Source organism: Carcharodon carcharias, chromosome 20, assembly GCF_017639515.1.
Source record: "Carcharodon carcharias isolate sCarCar2 chromosome 20, sCarCar2.pri, whole genome shotgun sequence".
Taxonomy (NCBI): domain Eukaryota; kingdom Metazoa; phylum Chordata; class Chondrichthyes; order Lamniformes; family Lamnidae; genus Carcharodon; species Carcharodon carcharias.
Window position 1 is genome coordinate 12,930,263 of NC_054486.1, and position 21,545 is coordinate 12,951,807.

At 39.9% G+C, this 21,545-nt stretch overlaps 1 protein-coding gene across 8 annotated transcripts in view; it reads right to left on the reverse strand.

The window, feature by feature from the left end:
* Positions 1-21,545, reverse strand: part of gphnb (gephyrin b) — a 432,935-nt gene that overhangs the window by 168,991 nt on the left and 242,399 nt on the right. For 6 of the 8 annotated variants that reach the window (XM_041214790.1, XM_041214785.1, XM_041214786.1 and 3 more), the window contains 5 exons: positions 21,176-21,268; positions 5,853-5,947; positions 4,387-4,453; positions 2,098-2,370; positions 1,842-1,997 (listed from right to left, as the gene is read on the reverse strand). In XM_041214790.1, coding sequence (XP_041070724.1) covers positions 1,842-1,997; positions 2,098-2,370; positions 4,387-4,453; positions 5,853-5,947; positions 21,176-21,268 — 684 coding nt within the window. The remainder of the gene's footprint in view (positions 1-1,841; positions 1,998-2,097; positions 2,371-4,386; positions 4,454-5,852; positions 5,948-21,175; positions 21,269-21,545) is intronic. The other 2 variants (XM_041214789.1, XM_041214788.1) reach the window with 1 other exon arrangement.

The window sequence follows — 21,545 nt, forward strand, 5'->3', positions numbered from 1 at the left end:
AAGTATTCACTTATTGCTCAGTTCATTTTCATATTTGTACACTAGAAAACTGAAACTGGGCTTTCACCTAGTTTTAGTACACAGCCTAAATCAGACGGTATTTCACTTTACTTTCATATACAGAGTCACAAGTGGCAAACTGTAAACTAAAACTATAATAACTGTAATAATTCTTAATTTATCATTCTCTGTTTTTCAAATGCAATGCTTCTTGTTACGCTCATAGTAAGATTTGCCCAATTCTTAAACTGTCAAGTTGACAAGAATTAAAGCAATAAAAGCCATTAAAAGGCAGTACATTTATTTCTAAGTAATGCTTTATGTTACAATCCTAAACTCATCTATACGAATAACCATCCTACCGATAAATTCTAGTACTATTTTACATACTGATTGGGATAATTTTTAGTCTCACTAACAGGTCTAATATATGTTATATTCTATTGCTGCAACATTGTAACACAAACAAGCTCAATCATTTCGTACATAACATCAACCATGAAATGTATTCATTAAACTTCATAAATTGTACCAAACATTTCATTTGTATCATTATACTTCTGGAAATTGATCACTTGCACTAATATGGCAGCAGCGATCACTTCTGCAAAGCATGGTTTCCCAAACATCATAGTTTTGTGGAGTGGCGGACACCATTTTTTGAATTGGGATTCACTGATTAAATACCTTTCATATAAATTAAAAAGGCAAAGTAAGCATGCAGTGCAAATTGGAATTAATTTTTTTTAATATTAGGTATCCATTAGGAGTTTGTTTGAAAAGTTTACGAATGTCTGTGACGACGATCAATGCAATAATGATATAGATATTAAAAGAAAACTGCGATTAGTGGGGCTCACTAGATTTAACACCGGCAAGAATCAACAATACAAAATACCCTCCGATCTCTTCCAGATTGTCTTAGTGTTACATTGTTTACATTTTCTTGAACTAAATTGGAAAAGCGAGCCCATTTTTGAAGAGGGTGCTGCCAACTTGTTTACTGTCTTCTGATGAAGTTATGCTGCAGTTTTCAAAGCAAATTTGAAGCACATCTACAAAAAACGACAGGTTTTTGAGAATCGGTCAGTCGGGTTTTCCTTGTCCTTCATGATTGTGAACCAAATTCTCTAACAGCAATTTTAAAACAAAAATGAAAGGCAACTGATGGCTTACAACAACCCCTGTGTGAGGTATACACTGAGGCAGGCCAAAATCCTATTCATTCCTGCAGTTTTTATAACAACAAAACTGTTTTTTTACAATTCTACGACCTTTTTAAATTTGTATCCTGGTACACTTACAACGATTAGAATTCGAAAGCAATATTGTGCCTTAGGTTTTCAAACAATGTTTACGTTAATAGGGCCTGTCTGTGGCAACGACTGCAGTGCTTAGAAATTGCTTGCGGTCACTGGATTCCCTCATTAGGGCTATTTCTGTTTTTCTACCGTCTACCTCAATCTAGTTTAACATTACTAGCACTCAATATTTAATCCCGCAGGCTGTCCTAAAGGGAAGGCATTTAATCATTTAGTCAAGCAGTGAAAAAAGTGCACCTTTTATGTACAACGACATTTTTATGTCGAGTGCTCAGTGACAAATGAGAAAGAAATTGGTGAATGAGCCACATGAAGTCAATGAGAACAATGGAAAAACAATGACAATTATGAAGATACATAATTTGATGACCATTTAACAGGATGAACATGTTGAAAAGGATAACCTAAATGGCTAAAGTCTAATTGAAACAATAAAATCAGTGCAAGTGGTTCATTTCCTTACAGTAGCACAAGGTAGTGCCAGGTGTTTACTTTTAATGCCTCTTTGCTGTCTCTTACCGGCTCTCCTGCACTGATGGCAGTATGAGAGTGATGACCAATGAGACCAGGGACAGGTTTACCACCTTTAGCCATGACAGGAGCGGGACTGTGTACAAGTTGGAAGCTCTGATGTACAACACAACTATCAGCACTATGACAGGAAAATACAGGCAACTGGAGAAAAACAAGCAAAAATGATTTGATGGGTAACAATGAAATAGGTAGGTTTGATTCTACATGTATGAATACCCCTATTCAGTGGGCAGTTTCTTACCTTGGCTGCAATGGCTGCTGCAGTAATGTGTGAGGACGAACTCTCTTCAGTTGAAGCCACTCCACTGTCTTTCTTCTCTTCCTCCTCATCTTCACACTGAACACCTTTATCTTCCGTCTGTTTGTGTGGGCTGGTGGTTGGAGGAGGAGACAATGGTGGTGGAGGTGATGGGAGGTCCTCCAGCTCATCGTGAACTTCTTTCACTTTCACAATTGCATCCCGCAACAAGTCGATAGCGTGAGGTAGGGCAGGTAGTATAAACTGGAAGCATTCCTGCATATAATTTAAAAGATGCTATCAGTTAACATGTTTTGCTAATAGCATTTATTGTTCTGCGAATCCAATTCAAGAGATTCATAAAAACAAGAGAAACTGCTCAAAATAAGAGACATTACCGTCCTCTGTGTACATCATAAGTCATGCAATACCATTGCAAAAATGTATTTCTGACCTATTTGTAATGTTGCAACCTCAGGTGTTATTTCATGGCTTTTTTGTTCATTGATGCCATATCACTGCTAAGTTAATGGTTGTGGTTTATTAAAAGATTGTGATGGAATTTGTGGTTTCAAAGTTTGTATTTTTTGAGGAAGGCCACAATTGAAAAGGGAAACCTTCTCAGTTTCCAAGGAAATGAAGACTGAAAGTGAGATTGGAAACCAAAATTTCTGGGGATTCTGAAACTGGTTGAAACATATAAAAGGGCACAGAGCCATTAGAGCTCAGATTATGATTCCAGTGGTGCAGTACAGGCTGCAGAAGACTGAGGAGAGATCCAGAAGCTGAGATTAGGCAAATATGCTATTTCTGCAGCTGTTTCTATTACTTGAAGGTAACATTGATTGATCTATGCCATCCAGGCCATTGTAAGCAGAGTTGAGGAGGCTCTGCAGATGTGCGCCGTGGTGAAGACCATGCCCATGGAACTCGGATTGGTTCTGTGCCGCTGTCAGCTGGGGATCAGGCTACACCTTAGAAAGAGAGGAGATGAAATTCCTTCTGAGGAAGACAGAGTTTTGAAGGACTTTGTGACTGACATCAATGCTGAGTGGGCTGCTAAGCCCATTCATAAGGTCTGTCTTAGTTATATCTTCCATTTAGTGTGTAATTTATTGTTTTTAATTGACTGCAATTTGGCTGTTAATTAATGTTTACCTTATATAGATTCTGGGTTTTTGAGTATAGGTGGTTACCCAAGATAGTACTTTGTTTGACTCTTGTATAGAAAAAAGTCTTTTGTTTTAAACTGTGGAATCTTGTGGTTTCATTCTTTCAGTAAATAACTGGGATTTCAGATTTCTTCTTAAAAAAAATTAATACTCTCAACCAAGATCAGAACAATATTCTACGGCACTATGGATAATATGGAAATTGGTTTTATAATTTAAATATTCAATACATTTTTTCTGGGCCAAATAAACAATGGAAATATTTCCATAAAAACTTATTGATGCCATGTCTCATCTTCTGATCTGAACAATGTGGTGCATTAAAAGTAAGGGTTTTGGGGTACACCTTGACATAGTAAAACAGACGTGTAATGAAGCAGCTAACATTGTGCAGATACAACTGGGATACTTATATATACATTGTATTTTACATGGTTAGGGAAGGTGGTTAGAATGGAAACAGAAGGTGGGATAAGAGAGAATGAAGCAGAGTCAATTAATCATGCTCACATGATCACGGTCTCCTTTAAAAAGGATACAATTGTGTTAGAAGCAGTGCAGAGAAGGCTCACGTGACTCATTCCTGGGATGAAGGACTTATCTTATGAAGAGAAGTTGAACAGTTGGGCCTATACCCACTGGCATTTAGAAGAATGGGAGTTGATCTTATTGAAACAAATAAGATCTTGAGAGAACTTGATATGTGGTTACCAGGAGGGTGTTTCCTCTTGTGGGGGAGACTAGAACTAGGGGACACAGTTTAAGAATAAGGGGGTCTTGTTTTTAAGATGGAGGTGAGGAGAAATTTTCTTTCTCAGAAGGTTGTTAGTCTGTGGAATTCTTTTCCCCTGAAAGCAGTTGAGGCTGGGTCATTAAATTTATTCAAGGCTGAGTAAGACAGGTTTTCGATTGACAAGGGGGTCAAGGGTTATGGGGGACAGACAGGAAAATGAAGTTGAGATCACAATCAAATCAGCCATGATCTTATCGAATGGTGAAGCAGGCTTGAAAGGTTGCATGGCCTACTCCTGCTCCTAAGTTCTATGTTCCTACGTGTATATTATGTAAACAGGACCACAATCTCCAGCACAGAAACAGCAGACGTAATGGTGACTCCTACCTGTGAACCTTTCTTGCTACCAGGCAGGTTAATAATCAGAGTTTTGCCCCTTATTCCACATACAGGTCTGACAATAAAAAATAAAATAACAATAAGTAGGTGTGTATTTTATATACAATATACAATGACATTACCTTGAAAAACAGGTGCTCTGCTTCATAAGTGCCCCTAAAAATAAACTTGATTTCTCTTTTATCACCTATTTGTCTAGGAGCATAGGGTGTTCTTCATGTTAAAGGAGTTATATAAATCTACATTGTTGTTATACCTAATAAAGAAATTGAAGAATGAAAGGCTTGCATTTATGTAGCACCTTTCATAATCTCAGGACTTCTGAAGGCACTTCACAGCCAATGAAGTACTTTTGAAGTGTAGTCATTGTGTTTAGGTAGGAAACATGGCAGCTAATTAGCATGTGGCAAATTTCTACAAATAGCAAGTGATAATAACCAGGTAAACTGTTTTAGCGGTGTTGTTTATGCGAAGGAAGTGAAAAAAAGTATTTTTCTGCAGTGGTTACTTGACCTTCTGTGTATATGGAGGGTAACATAGAGTGTTGAAGGCCCAAGCACTGCATCACTGAATAAAGGTGGCATAGGCTCTTCTGTAATTCTTCACATGAATGCAGCCACAACTGTGCTGTGGTTGGAAGGTGTCATAATGGACAACAGGCGCTTAAACATAGGAAATAAAGGGGTGGCTCAAAGGCAATATCAAACCAGCTGCTTTGTCACACACCTCCAAGCAGCCACTTTCAGAGAAGAACAGATTGAAGCCGAGGGGGTGGTCTTCTGACTGTCCGCTTAAGCAAGCCATGTACGTGGTGAAAAGATATCAAGCAAAGAGAAGTGTATTATTACAGAAACACTTAATGAGGTTAATTTATGTCTACATCTGCAACTACGTGGCTAATATTTAAGAGCCAAAAGCTCTGACCTTCAGCTTCAACTAATAGCGCAAAGAATATGATTGCTGCAGTTCAGCTGCTTTATTAAAATTTAAATTTATCAGAAGATAAGATTCATGCTTCTTCATTTGTTTTGTTAGGAAAGGTCAGACACTGCACACAAGCCTGATTCCATAACATCTAAGTCGTATGTAAAGGGTCCTAAACTTGATCCTCTATGTAGGAACTCCCTCCCTAACAGCACTATAGGTGCACTCACATCACATGGGCTGCAGTGGTTCAAGAAAGCGGCTCACCACCACCTTCTCCAGGGCAATTAGGGATGGGCAAGAAATGCTGAACCAGCCAGCAATGCCCACGTCCTGTGAATGAATAAAATTGTCTCCAGTCTTTTACACAAACATTTTTACTATGTTGTTATTGTGGGGCACACAAAGCCACAAGAATGTCAAATTTGCGTCTCCAAGGATGCTGTGTGACAGACTGCTGCTATTTACATTTGCTTACTCTCCTGAATTTGATTACTGAGATTCATATTTTGGAAATAACCATTGCTTACCGAGACAACATCCCCAGTGGAGTGACGTTCAATGAACCCATCAGCATAGCCAGTGCCATCCCGGGAGCCTCCCTTTCTATCACCTCCTTTGTGGCCTAGAATTACAATCAACAAAAATGTAAGCTTCTAAAATTGATATCAGATTAAGATCGTCATTGTAAAGAATCCCCTCAATATTTTGTAACGAGAGTTAGTGCATAGCAAACCTTAGAAACAGCTGATTAATTTCAGGCAGGAAGGCTGCAATAATAAGATATTGTATCTAATGGAAGGAAAACAAATAGCAAAATACAATCTGGCAAATATGATACAATAAGTGCATTTCCTGGCGTAAAAATGCTGTCTATTGTGCAAAGTGAAAAACTTGCTCATCTCAAAAAGGCAAAATACTGCAGATGCGGGGAATCTGAAAAAGAAAAGGATGGAAACACTCAGCAAGTCAGGGAGCATCTGTGGAGAGAACAGACAAGCAGAGAGGGGGTTGCCGATGATAAAGATTTTAAAAAGCAACAGGAACAAGGGGAAGCCAGCATGCCCAAATGAATGCCAATCAACAAATCCATCATCATAGCCAGAGCCAACCCATGAGCCTCCCTCTTTCTATCATAGAAATTAAAAAAATTAAACATCTAAATTTGATATCAGGTTGCAATTTTCCATGCATCCCCCAGTTCACTGGTGATAGCTTTTGAATCTAACAAAGAGCAGGGGTGGGGGGGGGGGTGGGGCACTGTGCACACTTGAACCATCAACTTGTCTGTTCACTCTACGGATGTAAGTAATGGCAGATGTCTTGTGTCAAAAAGATGCACAAATGAAAAAAGGCATGCAGAGCCAAAGGGCCCACACAGATTTGGAGTTGAGTATTTCCAGCGTTTCCTGGATTTGTCTATCACTGCTGTTTGTTAGCATCAAGGGAGCTTGTTATCAGGAACTGGCAGGTGTAGTGGCTTAGATAGCAACCATCTAACTGTAGCTCAACTCTGGGTTCAAATCCAGGTCAGACTGATGCAATCCTGCCCTAACAGTTTGATGAATCTCAAATAATGGGTGCACAATTAGGTGCGCAATACAAAATTGTCCTAATCCAGAACTCACGTGTGGTGCACGAAAGAGAAATATGTCATTTGAGTGCAGCAAGGTCTGATGCTTAGGTTGAGGTAGAATATGCTGTATCTAATCATGCTATACAAGACCAGGAATGCTATCACCAAGTGTCCCAAATGGAAAATTACCAAGGTCCATCAACTTGGTGAGCCCAAAAAGTTCTTACATGCATATAGAGCAAAGTAAATAGTGTTTACAATAATGGCAGAAAAAGGGTTTTAGCATCTAGGTACTAATATCATAACATATATCTGTAGCAACAGGGACACTGTATCCTTAAAGTGGAAGAGGCTGTTAATCATTTACAGAAAAAAAAACTGCTTCTAATGAACACAGAATTTCGAAAGCAGATACACAGCTTCGTATGGAACCCTCCAAACTAAACTCTGGAGTAGAAATGCTTCCTTGCAAAACAGTTGATCTGCAATGGCAGCACATTTTTACACTGAAATGTAAAAGGCATAGGCATGGAGAGAAGACATTTCCACATATGTGAGGGAGTCCAAAACTAGGGGCCATAAAAAAAAGTCAGTAATAAATCCAAAAAGGAATTAAAGAGAGATTATTTACTTTAGAGAGTGGCGAGAATGTGGAACTCGCTATCACATGGAGAAGTTGAGGTGAATAGCACAGATGACTTAAGGGTAAGATAGATACCGCATGAGGGAGAAAGGAATAGAAAGATATGTTAATAGGCTGCGATGAAGTAAGGAGGCTCATGTGGAACATAAACATTATTAGGCAGAAAGGCCTGTTTCTGTGCTGTAAAATTCTATGAAACAGCAGAATCAAACACATAATTACAGTCAGATTGTAGAATGGATGCTTATTGTGGTTTGCAGCTGTTAACATCCAATGTATTTTAAGGAGTAATTTCTTTGCCATGGGGTGGCTTAAAAATGAATCTTAGATCCGTAAACTTTACAGAAAAGTTCTCATTTGACAACATGCACATGTCCTCCATCACAATAAGAGATCCAGAAATGGGTTGCAGGCTCCAGGTTGCAGGCAAGGGTGTGATTCTTCAAAAGATTAAAAATTAAAATGGACTATAATGTGAAAGTCTGCTTTAGCCCTCAAGCTGAATGCCACTCAAAGACTGCTTCAAAGAAAAAAAATCAGATTTAAAGAAAGGAAACAACATTCAAAAGCTAAACACATCACTATGTAGAATATTGTGCTTTTGTTAAACATTTAAACCATATTCTTCATACTCCAAAGGAAACAAATGCAATGTTCTTGAAGAGAATCAAAGAAAAAAAGTATTTTGCAAAATGGAGTGTGGAAACTGGAGTGAGCTGATGCGTCAAAAGGAATTTTGCTATTTATATGACTTTGTTAAAAAAAAACTGCACTTTTTTCCCAAATATGTGTAAATTGTACCTGTAAAAGCTGAACCTTTGTTTGCAAATACAGGGCAAGATGTTCTCTTCCTTGTTTTGTAACTGTGCTGGTTGTCTAGTTCATTTGAGAGGAATGAAATAAGTAAGTTTGGCTGTGCTCGCAGGTCCATACACAGTGTGAATTTGACAAGTTATTTAAAGATGTTAATTAAAAAAAAGGAGCAAATATGTTCCGGTGTTCAAGAGACCAATACACAGAAATCAGATTTCCCCTTTATTTTTACAAATCCTAATCATGATTTGTATCACACAACACCAGCTTCTATCATACAAAGTCTACAAAATTTACAAACTACATGTATCAATGTTTGACCTGTGGTGTGGTAATGTGTATGCCCTCTCCTGTTACTTTGTACCTGTTGAGTTCCAAGTATCTGACATGCCACCCGGTCAATATGTCACAGAGATAAAGGAGGTGGGAATTAAAAATAATGGAGGCTTGACTTATGCTATGTTGCTCTTATGCACATTTCGTGCTGGTTCAGGAAAGGTGCTGTCAGTGATGTACATGGTAAAACTAAAGCGGAAGAAAAAAGCATAGACCATCACAAGTGAATAGAGTCAACCGAGCTCGGTGAGTTCTGTGAAACACTTGAACCATAATTCAGATTCAGCAAAGTCACAAAGATGCAGACTTCACCATAAATAAATCTCTCAATCTTACTCAAAGCTTTTGAAAATTTGAAATGCAGTGCAAAAATCCTGGAGCTTGACAATTTTTTGCAAGTTGCACAATTAAATAATATATCAAGTCTCCCTGGCGCCTCCTACGCTCTTTGCTTCCTGTTAATCAGCTAACCCTCCACCTACGCTTCCCATATCATGCCTCCTTGATTCCCACCAAATTTCGGACCATTTAACTATCTTTCATAGTCCCTATACTGGGTGCAGTTTTAAAAAATTTATTCTTTCATGGGATGTGGCTGTCACTGGCTAGGCAAGCACCTGGTGTCCATTGCTTACTGCCCTTGAGCTGAGTGGCTTGCTAGGCCATTTCAGAGGCCAGTTAAGAGCTATGGGTCTGGAGTCACATGCAGGTAAGGCTGGCAGATCTCCTTCCCCAAAGGACATGAGTGAACAAGATGTGTTTTTATGACAATCGTTGATAGTTTCATGGTCACCATTACTGAGAACAGCTTTATGTTCCAGATTTATAAATTTAATTTAAATTCCACCAGCTGCTGTGGTGGGATTTGAATGTGTCCCCAAAGCATGAGCCTAGGCCTCTGGATTACTAGTCCAGTGACATCACCATTGTGCCACTGACTCCCCCTAAAGGGTGAGAAACCTGAAAGAAAGGGTTTCCTGCAAGTCCTGCCAAATTTAATGGCTGCACCTGATCACCCTTTTGGTCTCTGCTTGCCGGCCACACTCAGCCAGTCTAAATTGCATTTTGCAAAATCCAGGAGATGCTAGACATTTTCAACTTTAATACAAGGTGCACACAGGTTAGTGCTCTCAGGCAAAAACCAGGATGGAGCTATGATTTGCTCAAAAGGCACAATGTAGAAACTAATGTGGGCGAATAATTCTTTCTGGGCAAAGTTCGTTCGCCATCTTTCAACAATAATTAATGCTGGTCCACAAAGTTCTTTTTGTATTCTTTCACAGAATGTGGGTATCACTGGTTGGCCAGCATTTAATGCCAATCCCTAATTGCCCTTGAGAAGGTGGTGGTGAGGATTGATGTCAGAAAGGGCAGCTCTTCAGTTCCTTTGGAGAGAAAAAAATTATCCTTATCTGAGTCTTAAATGGGAGATCCCTAATTTTTAAACATCCTCTAATCCTAGACTCCCCCACAAGGGAAAACCCCCAAGAGTGGGCTGAGGGGCACAATGGATGTAAAACCAGGTAGGATGATGGAGGGACAGCCATGCCTACCACCTTCCCATCTTGGCCTGCCCACCGTTAGACCAGTTGAGGCCGGTATGTAGAATTCTTTCCCCCAGAAAGTAGTGCACACTTGGTCATGGAATATGCCCAAGGCTGAGTTGGACAGATTTTTGATCAACAAAGGAGTCAATGGTTATGGAGGGCAGACAGGAAAGTGCAGCTGAGACCACAACCAAATCAGCTATGATCTTATCAAATGGTGGAGGGGCCAAATGGCCTACTCCTGCTGCTAATTCTTGTGTTCTTATGGGTGGGGTGGAGGGGTGGGGTGGGGGGGGGGGGAAGAAAATTTAAAATTCTGGCCCATGTATCAAAACAACTACTGGAATGCAGCCTTAGTTAAGAAAATATTTGAACATATTTGCATTAAGCATGTGTGTGGAGCTACATTCAGTAATTCTCAATGATACAAAGACTCTTTGGATCTTAAAGGTCCTAAGTCTGATTCCCAATCTAAAGTCTTCTGTAAACTCTTATGTAAGCAATGTCTTAGGCTTAACCGGGCTATCTTTGGAACTGGATTCAATTAGGAACATAGGAAGGAACACAGGAACAAGAGTAGGCCATTCTGCCCATCGAGCCTGCACCATCATTCAATACGATCATCCATTTCAATGTCTTTTTCCCAACACTAACCTCATATCCCTTTACATCATTGTTATTTAGAAAGCTGTCAATCTCTACTTTAAACATACTCAGTGACTGAGCTTCCGCAGCCTCTGGGGTAGAGAATGCAAAAGATTCACAACCCTCTAAGAAGAAAAATTTCTCCTTATCTCAGTCCTAAGTGGCTTGTGTCCCCTGATTCTAGACTCCCCAACTAGGGGAAACATCTTACCTGCATCTACCCTATTCATCCCTTTAAGTATTTTGTGGCTTTCAATGAGATCACCTCTCATTCTTCAAAACTCAAGAGAATACAGGCCCAATTTTCCCAATCTCTCTTCATAGGAAGGCACTGCCAGCCCAGGGACAAATCTAGTGAACCTTTGTTACACTCCTTCTATGGCAATAATATCCTTCCTAAGGTAAGGGGGATCAAGGCTGCACACAGTACTCCAAGTGCGGTCTTACCAAGGTAGTATCCAATTGAATCAAGACTTTGCTACTTCTGTACTCAAATCCTTTTGCAATAAAGGCTAACATACCATTACTCTTCAACAAGAGAGAACCTAACCATCGGCCCATGACATTCAATAGCATTACTATCGCTGAATCCCTCATTATCAACATCCTGGGGGGTTACCATTGACCAGAAACTGAACTGGACAAGCTATATAAATACTGTGGCTACAAGAGAGGTCAGGGGCTAGGAATCCAGCGATGAGTAACTCACCTCCTGACTCTCCAAAGCCTGTTCACCATCTACGAGGCACAGGTCAGGAGTGTAATGGAATACGCTCCACTTGCCTGGATGAGTGTAGCTCCAACAGCACTCAAGAAGCTTGACACCATCCAGGACAAAGCAACCCGCTTGATTTGCATCCCATCTACAAACACTGACTCCCTCCACCACTGACACATAGTAGCAGCAGTGTGCACCTGCTACAAGGTGCACTGCAGGAACTCACCAAGGCTTCTTAGACAGCACTTTCCAAACCCACGACTGCTACCATCTAGAAGGACAAGGGCAGAAGACACATGGGAACGCCACCACCTGGAAGCTCTCCTCCAAGCTACACACCATCCTGGCTGGAACCAAACTGTTGTTCCTTCACTATCGCTGGGTCAAAATCCTGGAACTCCCTCCTTAACAGCACTGTGAGTGTATCTACGCCACATGGGCTGCAGCAGAGCTCAAGAAGGCAGCTCAATATCACCTTCTCAAGGGCAATTAAGGATGGGGAATAAATGCTGGCCTAGCTAGCAACGCCCACATCCCATGAATCAATAAAAAAAACTATCATATTCTTACCCACCCACTAAGTTTCTCCAAATCCCCTTGAAGCCTCCTTGCATCTTTCTTACAACACACATTCCCGCCTAACTTTGTGTCATCCACAAACTTGGAAATATTACATTTGGTCCCCACATCCAAATCATTGGTATATATTGTGAACAGCTGGGGGCCACATTCCGATCCTTCCAGTACCCCACTACTCACAGTCCACCAACACGAGAATGAGCCGTTTATTCCAAGATTCTGTTTTCTGCCTGTTAGCCAATCCTTATCCATGCCAGTATATTACCTCCTATCCCATGTGCTTTAATTTTGCTAACCAGCCTCCTATGGGGGGGCTTTATCAGAAGCCTTCTGAAAATCAAAGTGTACTACGTCCACCACCTCTCCTTTATCAATTCTGTCAGAACTCAACAGGTTCGTTAAACATGATTACCCATTCGTAAATCCATGTTGACTATGTCCAATCAGGTCATCATTATCCAACTGCCCATTTATCACATCTTTTAATATAGATTCTAGCATTTGCCCTATTACTGACATAAGGCTAACAGGTCTGCAATTGCCCATTTTCTCTCCGTCTCCCTTCTTAAATAGTAGGGTGACCTTTGCAATCTTCCAATCTGCAGGAATCGTTCCAGAATCTGTGGAATTTTGGAAGATGATCACCAATGCATCTACTACACATCCACCCTCTCAACACTCTGGATGTTCTTGCTAATCTTGCTTATAATCTGTTTCTCTCTTTTTAAACATTTTTCAGTTCTGGCGACCTGAAATGTCCAACTGTTTCTCTCTCCATTGCTGCTGCCTGACTTGTTATATTTCAGCATTTTCTACCTTAATGTCAGATAAACGTATTAATTCTGTGCTTTGAAATGCAAGAGGTCCATATGAAGCCTGTTAACCATGGGAATCAATTGGTTTGTAGAGAAAACATGGCTAAATCACAGCTCTTTCTATTATTATAATGCATTTATTGACCTCCCCACTGTTTCTGTGGGAAAGTGGTTTGTTATATTTCAATACTTAAGACATGGCAAGACCATTCAGCAATGTCCTCACCGTGATGAACTTGGGCCCACCTCAGGCTGATTTTAGGCAATTCAGTCCCATTTTCACACCCTCTCATTTATTTCCCTCACATTTATTTCAAGCAATTATTCAGCACTTTTTGAAGGCTGTAATAAATTCAAGGTCGGTCACCACCTGTGCCGAACGAAGCATTTCATATTTCGACAACTCTTTGGTGAAAAAAAGTCTTCTGATCTCCCACGTAGTTCTTGATGCACAAATCAATCACCTTTACCTTTTTACCTCAGTTATCCCTTGATAAGAAATTGTTTTCTTGATGATCACAATTGATTCTAGTCGGATACAGAAAAAAATGGATGGCCTAACGACAGCATTGGAGAAACTATTTCTGGAATAGTTGGCGATCATGGTTTCATTAAAAAGTTTATGTCGCAGCTCCTTCTCCACCATAAAGGGTCCACAAATGGACTATTTCTTTACAGTTTCATTTAAAACTTGTTTGGGCAATTAGTGCACATCAATCAATTCTACATGGCAGATAAGGCTGCAACGCACTTGGACCTGGAGTGGCATCATTTGTTTCTATTTTGTGTGCCACTGCTGAGCATGTGGTTTGCGAAATGGATCTCATCCAGTATCTGATCAACTTCAGTCGCCATGCTTCCTACCACTCTGGTGGCTGCAGGCTGACGAGATGGATCTGGTTAACCGCCAAACGCAGGAGCGATTGAGTGGCCTGTTGCTTAATGGTCAGTTGGCCAGCAATATTGGTAATGAAATAGCAGCAGTCTAGAGGCACATAATGAAATGAGTGAAGTGTGTGGTGCTTCCATCAGCTAAATGGGAGTTGTCATTGGCGCATCCAGGGTTGCCAGTACAGTCTTGGCCCTAAAGTCAGGGTCACACTATGGTATCAGCAGAACAGCAGCATGATAGATTCAAAATGTAGTCTGGAGGTGCACCATTGGAGTTCAACACAGGTCCTTTTGCAGACTGGGTGTGGCCACGCTTACGGTAATACCATGGTCAAAATGGGTGTGACTATCAAGGGAGGCGAAAAGCAGGAATCAGTTTGCAACATGCAGATGAGCAGCTGACATAGGCTGATGATGTTACTGCACTTCTTGTATCGGAGGTCACTGCTTCCAAACTTGGCAGTATGGTGAATCTCTGGATAGCCTCTAACAGAAATGGTCAATTTTCAGCTAAAGTAACTGTATCATCAGCATTGCACGGATCTGTGCTAAGAATGTCACTGATGTAAAATTTAATCAATAACCTGGCATCACGAATAATCATTCTGTCACTAACTGCGTTGAGGAGTCCCGGGCATATTATGCACACTCGATGAACATTTGACTTATTGCAATGAGCAATCATCAATTGGTTTCCAACAAAAAATATAATTAGTAGCATTCTTGAATAATAATTCAAACATTTGCAGATATCCTGCTGCTAAATCACAGTTGTCCAGCAGCCACAATGTTGACAGAGTTGAAGGTCTTTCAAGATCAAGAAAAGCTTCGTAACACAGTCTGTTCAAATTCCTTTTTCTGCCTGAATTAAAGCCGCAATGTTTTTTTCTTTTTATATTGATTTAATTCTGAGTCAATATACACTGCTTTTGAATATTGCCAATTAAACTTTTTCTTGCTTCCAATCAGTCTTTTGCTAAGCAGATTACATTCCTGATGTGAACATCAATAATGTTCATTTTTTAAAAAAGGCAGAATGTCAGTACAGCAAATCAGAATCACAGCATGATACCGCACAGGAGGTCACTCAGCCCATCGTGTCCATGCCGACTCTTTTAAAAGCTATCCAATAGGCTCAGTCTCCTGCCAGTGCCCCACAAACCTGAAAATATTTCCCATTCAAGTATTTATCCAATTTCGTTTTGAAAGTTATGGTTGAATCTGATTCCGCTATCTTTTCAGGCAGTGGGTTTAAGATCATAACAATCTGTTGTGTCAAAAAATTTCTCACCTCATCTCCAGTTCTTTTGCCAATTATCTTCAATCCGCATCCTCTGCTCATCTACAATTCCGCCACTAGATACTGCTATTCATTTTTTGCGCCAAAGCCCTTCATGATTTTGATCATTTCTAATAATCCTCTCCTCCACCTTCTCTTTTCTGAGAAGAACAATCCCTAGCTTTACTAGTCCCTTGATATAACTGAAGCTCCATGTCTCTGGTACCAATCTCCTCTGTACTTTCTCTAAGGACTTGGCATCTCTTTTCAAGTGTGATAAAGAAGTAAAGAACAGGAGCAGGAAGAGGTCATACAGGCCTCAAGCTTGCTTAGCTATTCAATCAGATCATGTCTAATCTTCTACTTCAACTCCATGTTCCTGCCTTATCCTCATATCTGTATCATGTTGTTCAAGAGAGCTGTAGTGTATAGGTTCATATGTTTGATTCTACAGGGTCCCTGTCTGTAGCCTGGCTTTGGATGACCAGGTACCAGGAGTTTCTCCAGGGTGAGAATCTAAGGCCAACTCAAGTCTATGCACTTAAGTCTCCTGAAGTATAATGTTCAGCTTTCTAGTAATGTCAAGTAATTTATGTACAAATAAGCAGATTGTAATAATTATCTGGAATCAAGTACAATCCTCTAGCAAATTAACATTGCATACAGTTTTCTTCAATAGAATTACAAACTGCATGTGTTACTAAATATGTTTTGAGCTGACTGTTTAACACAGTTAAAGAGCTATTTTTGCACTATAACAAATAGCTGAGGTGGAGTATTCTTCTCCAAATGTATAAGATAAAGGTGTAAAAACAGAAATAACAGCACACTGCTAAAAATGCCTAGAGATTGTAACTAGAATTAGCAAGCTGTAAAATGCAGTAGCTATTTGGTTTTATGCATTAATCAATTGTTAAGAACACTAAATGTCTCAAAAGATTAAAATGATTACCTACTCATGTAGGTACACAATCAAAGGTGGTAATCGGCTGAAGCTCTTAATTTGTTGTGGCATTATGGAGTGCTGTTCTTTATCAGTAATGATGGGAAAGGTCAGGTTACTGCATTCTCTGTCTTCCAATGGAGTGTCATCTCTTTCAGTATCAGATTAAAATCTTTATGAACTTGAGGCCAATCACTGGGAGGATTTCTTACTAAGACTACAATGAAATGATCAATGTAAAAAATAAAAGCTCTACTGTGGCAGAAGAGCTCTAAATCAATGCTAATCAAAATCTGTTTCAGATAACAGATTTAATCAGACATCTCCATTTTTCTTGCACCATTAATCCCATTGCCAATAGAACGCGATCCAATTTATGGTTTAATCTGGGTTAATGACCATCATTATGCCATCAGTGGGTCACCAACTTAATCAAGACTTAAAAAGACCATTTGGAAGTTCATTTATAGGATGCACAGGGGTTAATTCTCTGAGCAATTGTGAATGGTCTTACAAATCACAGTTTTAAGAGATATTTGAGAGGAAACTTAGTTTTCACCCAAGACGTCCGTGCAGACTAACTGCCTATCTAGCCTTTGACAATTCTACTCTGAGTAAGGAGAGCCACCAAAATGCTCGCCGGAATTATCCGGCCCCTCATGCCAGCGGGATCTTCTGTCAATGTGAACTGAGATTTCAATGGCTCGCTGGCCCTGCTGTGGGGAAACCCTCCAGGGGCGGGGGGGGGGGGGGCATAAAATTCCTGCCCCTGTATCTTCTATTTAATCTCTCCCAAGCGATTAAGTGTCTTGTCTCTGGCTCCGTGCCTCACCAACAAATCCAAGATGGAGATTGTTAACAGGATCCAAGCCAGTTGGTGAAGCTGAAACCAGGACACAGAGCTTTTCTTTATTAAGAGAGTTTATTGACTTGTTTAGTCTCACAGCTCTCCTCAACCAATGTCCCAGCTGTCCCCTACATATACTCTTTTAGTTAGGCAAAAAAAAAATTAAACAAAAATCAATAAATGGGAGGAAATGACAGCCCCTGGTGGGGCACTGTAACAAAAATCAAAATGTCAATGTCAATGAGGTGGTGGCATAATGGTATTGTCACTGACTAGTTTCTAGAGACTCTGGGGACCCAGGTTCGAATCTCGTCATGGCAGATGGTGAAATCTGAATTCAACAAAAATCTGGAATTCAAAATCTGATGGCGACCATGAAACCCCAGTGCCAATTATCGTAAAAACCCATCTGGTTCAGTAATGCCCTTTAGGGAAGGGAATCTGCTGTCCTTACCTGGCCTGGCCTACAGGTGACTCCAGGCCTACGGCAAGGGCAATTAGGGATGAGCAATGAACGCTGGCATAGCCAGCTAATGTCCACATCCCATGAATGAATATAAAAATAAACTTAACTAAAACAAAATGTCACTCCCAGGGGTGCAACCCCAATGCCCACCAGTCGTGGAAGGCCTCAAGTGTACCAGTGGACATCACATGCTCCCTCTCCACGGCCACACAGCCAGGAACATAGCCGTGGTAGAGGGAAGACAGTCGGGTCGTAAGTGCTCAAAGACAATTAATGCCCTTCATCTGTTTCTCTTAACCATGACAATGTCATTGACATTAACAAACTGTAACAATATAATTGATAATACATTGACAGATGCATGTGGATCGAACCTATGTGCCACCACTGTCCTTGCTGTCCATAACATTGTTCTAGATACACACATAATGCGCCTCTCCATAAATGTATTCTTTGAAAGTAAAAAACTGACAAATGTAATCATCTAACTTAATAGGAAGAAATGATTATGCTTCAGATCAAAGTATTAAGTGTTTAAAAATTTAAAAAAAATATTCAGGTTGAGAAATGGGCTGCATCTCTCTGTTGAACATGGAAAAAGATTCTTTACAACAACAGCACTGCAATGTGGCAGCACAGCCACATACAGTGTAACAGTATATTTTGTGCTATCGTCAAGATGTACATTTTGTACATAAAGTACAATTACAAACCTCAATAACTAGTCATGGAGAACCATGTACTTTGTAGCCCCCTGAGGATTGCAATATAGACCCATAACATAAAACTCCAAAAATGGATAACGCAATTATCTAATTTATGGTTAAAAGTTAAAACTTGAAACTGGATAATGCAATTAAACACGTTGCTGATGACTGATTTGCATACTCCATCATTCAAAGTGAATACCCTTCCCTGCGGAGGTCTTGTGGTGCAGTAGGTAGCATTCCTGTCTTTAAGTCAAAAGCTCCAGGTTCAAGCCTCACTCCAGGACTTGATGGAAGGTGTGTTCATAATGTGACCAAACAGGTTGAATATCAACCTGCAAATCCTTCTAGCACATGCTGAAGGCAGGTGGTAAGAGTGGGAGAGATTCCTGATCAATCATGTGATGGAAAGAACATTGGAGCCTCTACCATCACTATCCATAGCTCCAAGCAACAACATGCATGTAAAAATGCATGTTGCCACAGCAACTTGGAATCCCAGAGTGAACTGCAACATGCCACCACCACCTCCCAACACATATTTCTTTACATTTTTGACATTGAATTATATTTCCCCCCGTCTTCCCATCCTTTTGACTAATCCATTCACTCCCACAGTTTTGCACAACATTAGTCACAATCCATTTGCCATAACATCAAGTTGGTGTCAACTGAAATTTTGCTGTTCCCTCAATTCTGATGCCAAGACTGTTTATGATGAGATTTTAAACAGTCGCTTGGTAGTTACAGAACTTGAATACTGCTGATGAGACATACAAGATACTGAAACTTTTTGTCTTGCACTCAGGACAAATGCAAGAATGCCAAATTTTGAACTATCACAATGATGTATGCTGCAGGAGAGAAGGATACTTATGACTGGTTGGCGAGTTGACTCTGATTGGCTGAGTTGTTGCCATAGAGAAAGCAACAGGGGACTATAGGCTCCCCAAGCTCCCAGATAGTTCAAAAAAATTGATGTTAGTTATGATTTTACAATTGGGAGCACTTCTGAATAATTCTGAGTGCTCTACAAGCTATACCAACAACCAATCTGAGATAATCAGTCAAGCTCATAACATGACTCAGCTACGCTTGCTAGAAGTGACATACGTTCATACGCAGGGACTTGCTCTCTGCAAGCAAAATGAATATGTTCAAGTCTTGCACCTTTTTTGAATTACCCAGGAGCTTGGGGAGCCTATAGTTCCCAGTTGCTTTCTCAGAGGCAATGCCTTATCCAGAGTCAACCTGCCAACCAATCAGCACCCTTTTTTCCTGGTATAAATGATTATGATTATTTGAAATTTGGCATTCTTGCATTTGTCCTAATGAGTGCAAGTTGGAAAGCTTCAGTAACACGTCTCTCTTTCCAGCATTATTTTAAATAGTGTAGAGGAACAATTGGGCCTCCAAGTACGTAGTTACACAGGTAATTAAAGGTGGCAGTGCAAGGAAATAAAGCTATAAAAAAGGGCAACTGAATCTTTGGTTTTATATCTAGAACACAAGTACAAAGGGTTAATGTTAAAGAGAAACAGAAAATGCTGACAGCACTCATCAGGACTGGCAAAAGGTCATTGATCTGAAATATCAACTCTGTTTCTCTTGCCATGGATGCTGTCAGATCTTCTGAGTATTTTGAGCATTTTCTGTTTTTATTTCAGATTTCCAGCATTCACAGTGCTTTGCATTTGGGTAATGTTAAATTTGCACATGACCTTAGCATTCATGTTAATTGTTGATCTTGGTAAGTTGAGGGAAGGGTGTTTTCAAGAAACTCAGGTTATATCCAAATGGTTATTTCCTGTTTAGGAAAGGAGTTGGGAAAGAAAAAATATTCTAATAGGGTTAATCGAAGGATTGTAGGAAAACAGAGGAGAATGCATTTGTAAAGAATTTGAGAGCAAGTTTGGAAGAATAGAGGTCAAAAATTAGACTGGCTGTGGGTGGTGGACTCATGGGAGATAAGTAAATGAGGCAGTTAACAAAGGGGTTGTGGAAGTTAGAGGTTTACCATTAAAATTCAGAGAGACAGTCACAGGGGAAATGGCAGAGAATCATGGAAGTTATCAAGGAAGATGTGACTCGGAGATCAAGAGAGGCAAACAGTGGGCTGCAGTCCCTGGTCTGATATCTGACTACTGAGCAGGAGGGTCAAGACAGGCAGGTCAGGGTTTGTAGATAGGAAGAAAGGATAGTGGAAATACATTAGGATCACAATCTAATTCGAAGCGGAAAGCTGGCAAATGATGGTCTGAGCCAGGAATAAGGCAGTGTTTGTATTAAATATCAACTGGAAAGAAACTATAAACTGAGGGGCCAGGAGGCCAAGTAAAAATTGAAATTTTATCATTAAAAACAAATAAGAAGTTGGGGCAAACCAGGCCGCAGCATCACCATTGATGGCCTTTCTATAACTGCAGTATAACAGACAGATTGGGTTTTCCAATTATAAATGTTCACACAGTCATCTTACATTCTATGACATGATAGCATTATTAAAAAACTTTGACAACAGAAAGTAAGGGTTATAAACATAAACCATGCATGACGTGCACAGCTTTTTAATAATACGTAGATGTGACATAAGAGAGTCTGTCTAAAGTAGACCTCTTCGAAACACCACTTACCATACCTTTCCTTTGTGAGATTTTGCCCTCCAATCATCTCTTTATTCATCTCATAATTTCATGTATCATTTACCTTTGCCATTAGTCTCTTATATGGTGCCTTATTAAATGCTTTTAAAAAAAATTGGTTTAACCCATGTATATGGTATTTCCTTTATCTACATCTTGTTAATTCTATGAAGAACTTCACACAGTCAGTCAAGTACAAACTGTCTTTAAGAAATCCATGCTGACTGGTCTTGATGAGCCTATATTTTGTTCAAGTGTTTGTGACGTGATAATGTCAAAAGATTAGCAAGACCCAGAAAATACATGAAAGCTGCTGCTTTGAAGTGTTACATTACGCAAGAGACTCACAGCAATGAACAACTTTGGCAAGTGTTTTTACTTGGCATATCTATGCTGGGACACTCACCTCTGGAGTTACATCTCTTGGAGCAAACCCAGTACCCCCAGTAGTTAAAATAAGATTCAATTCCTTATCATCGCACCATTCTATGAGAGTCTCCTGGAACAGAACACACAGTAATGCAGGTTAATGCATCAGGAATAAAATATAGACACGAAAACAAGAATACATAAATTCTGTATACTTCCACACACACATAGGTTTACTTAGAAGCTCAAACAGGATCTGGTACCTCTGTAAATCCAAGTTTAAACACAGTCCATGGAAGGCAAACAAATTCTTTTCTCATCAGTTGTTGATGAGAAATACAATTAAGGGTTTCACAGGTTTGTCTCATGTTGTAACTCCCAGGTGTAGGTCCGTGAAACATCACTCA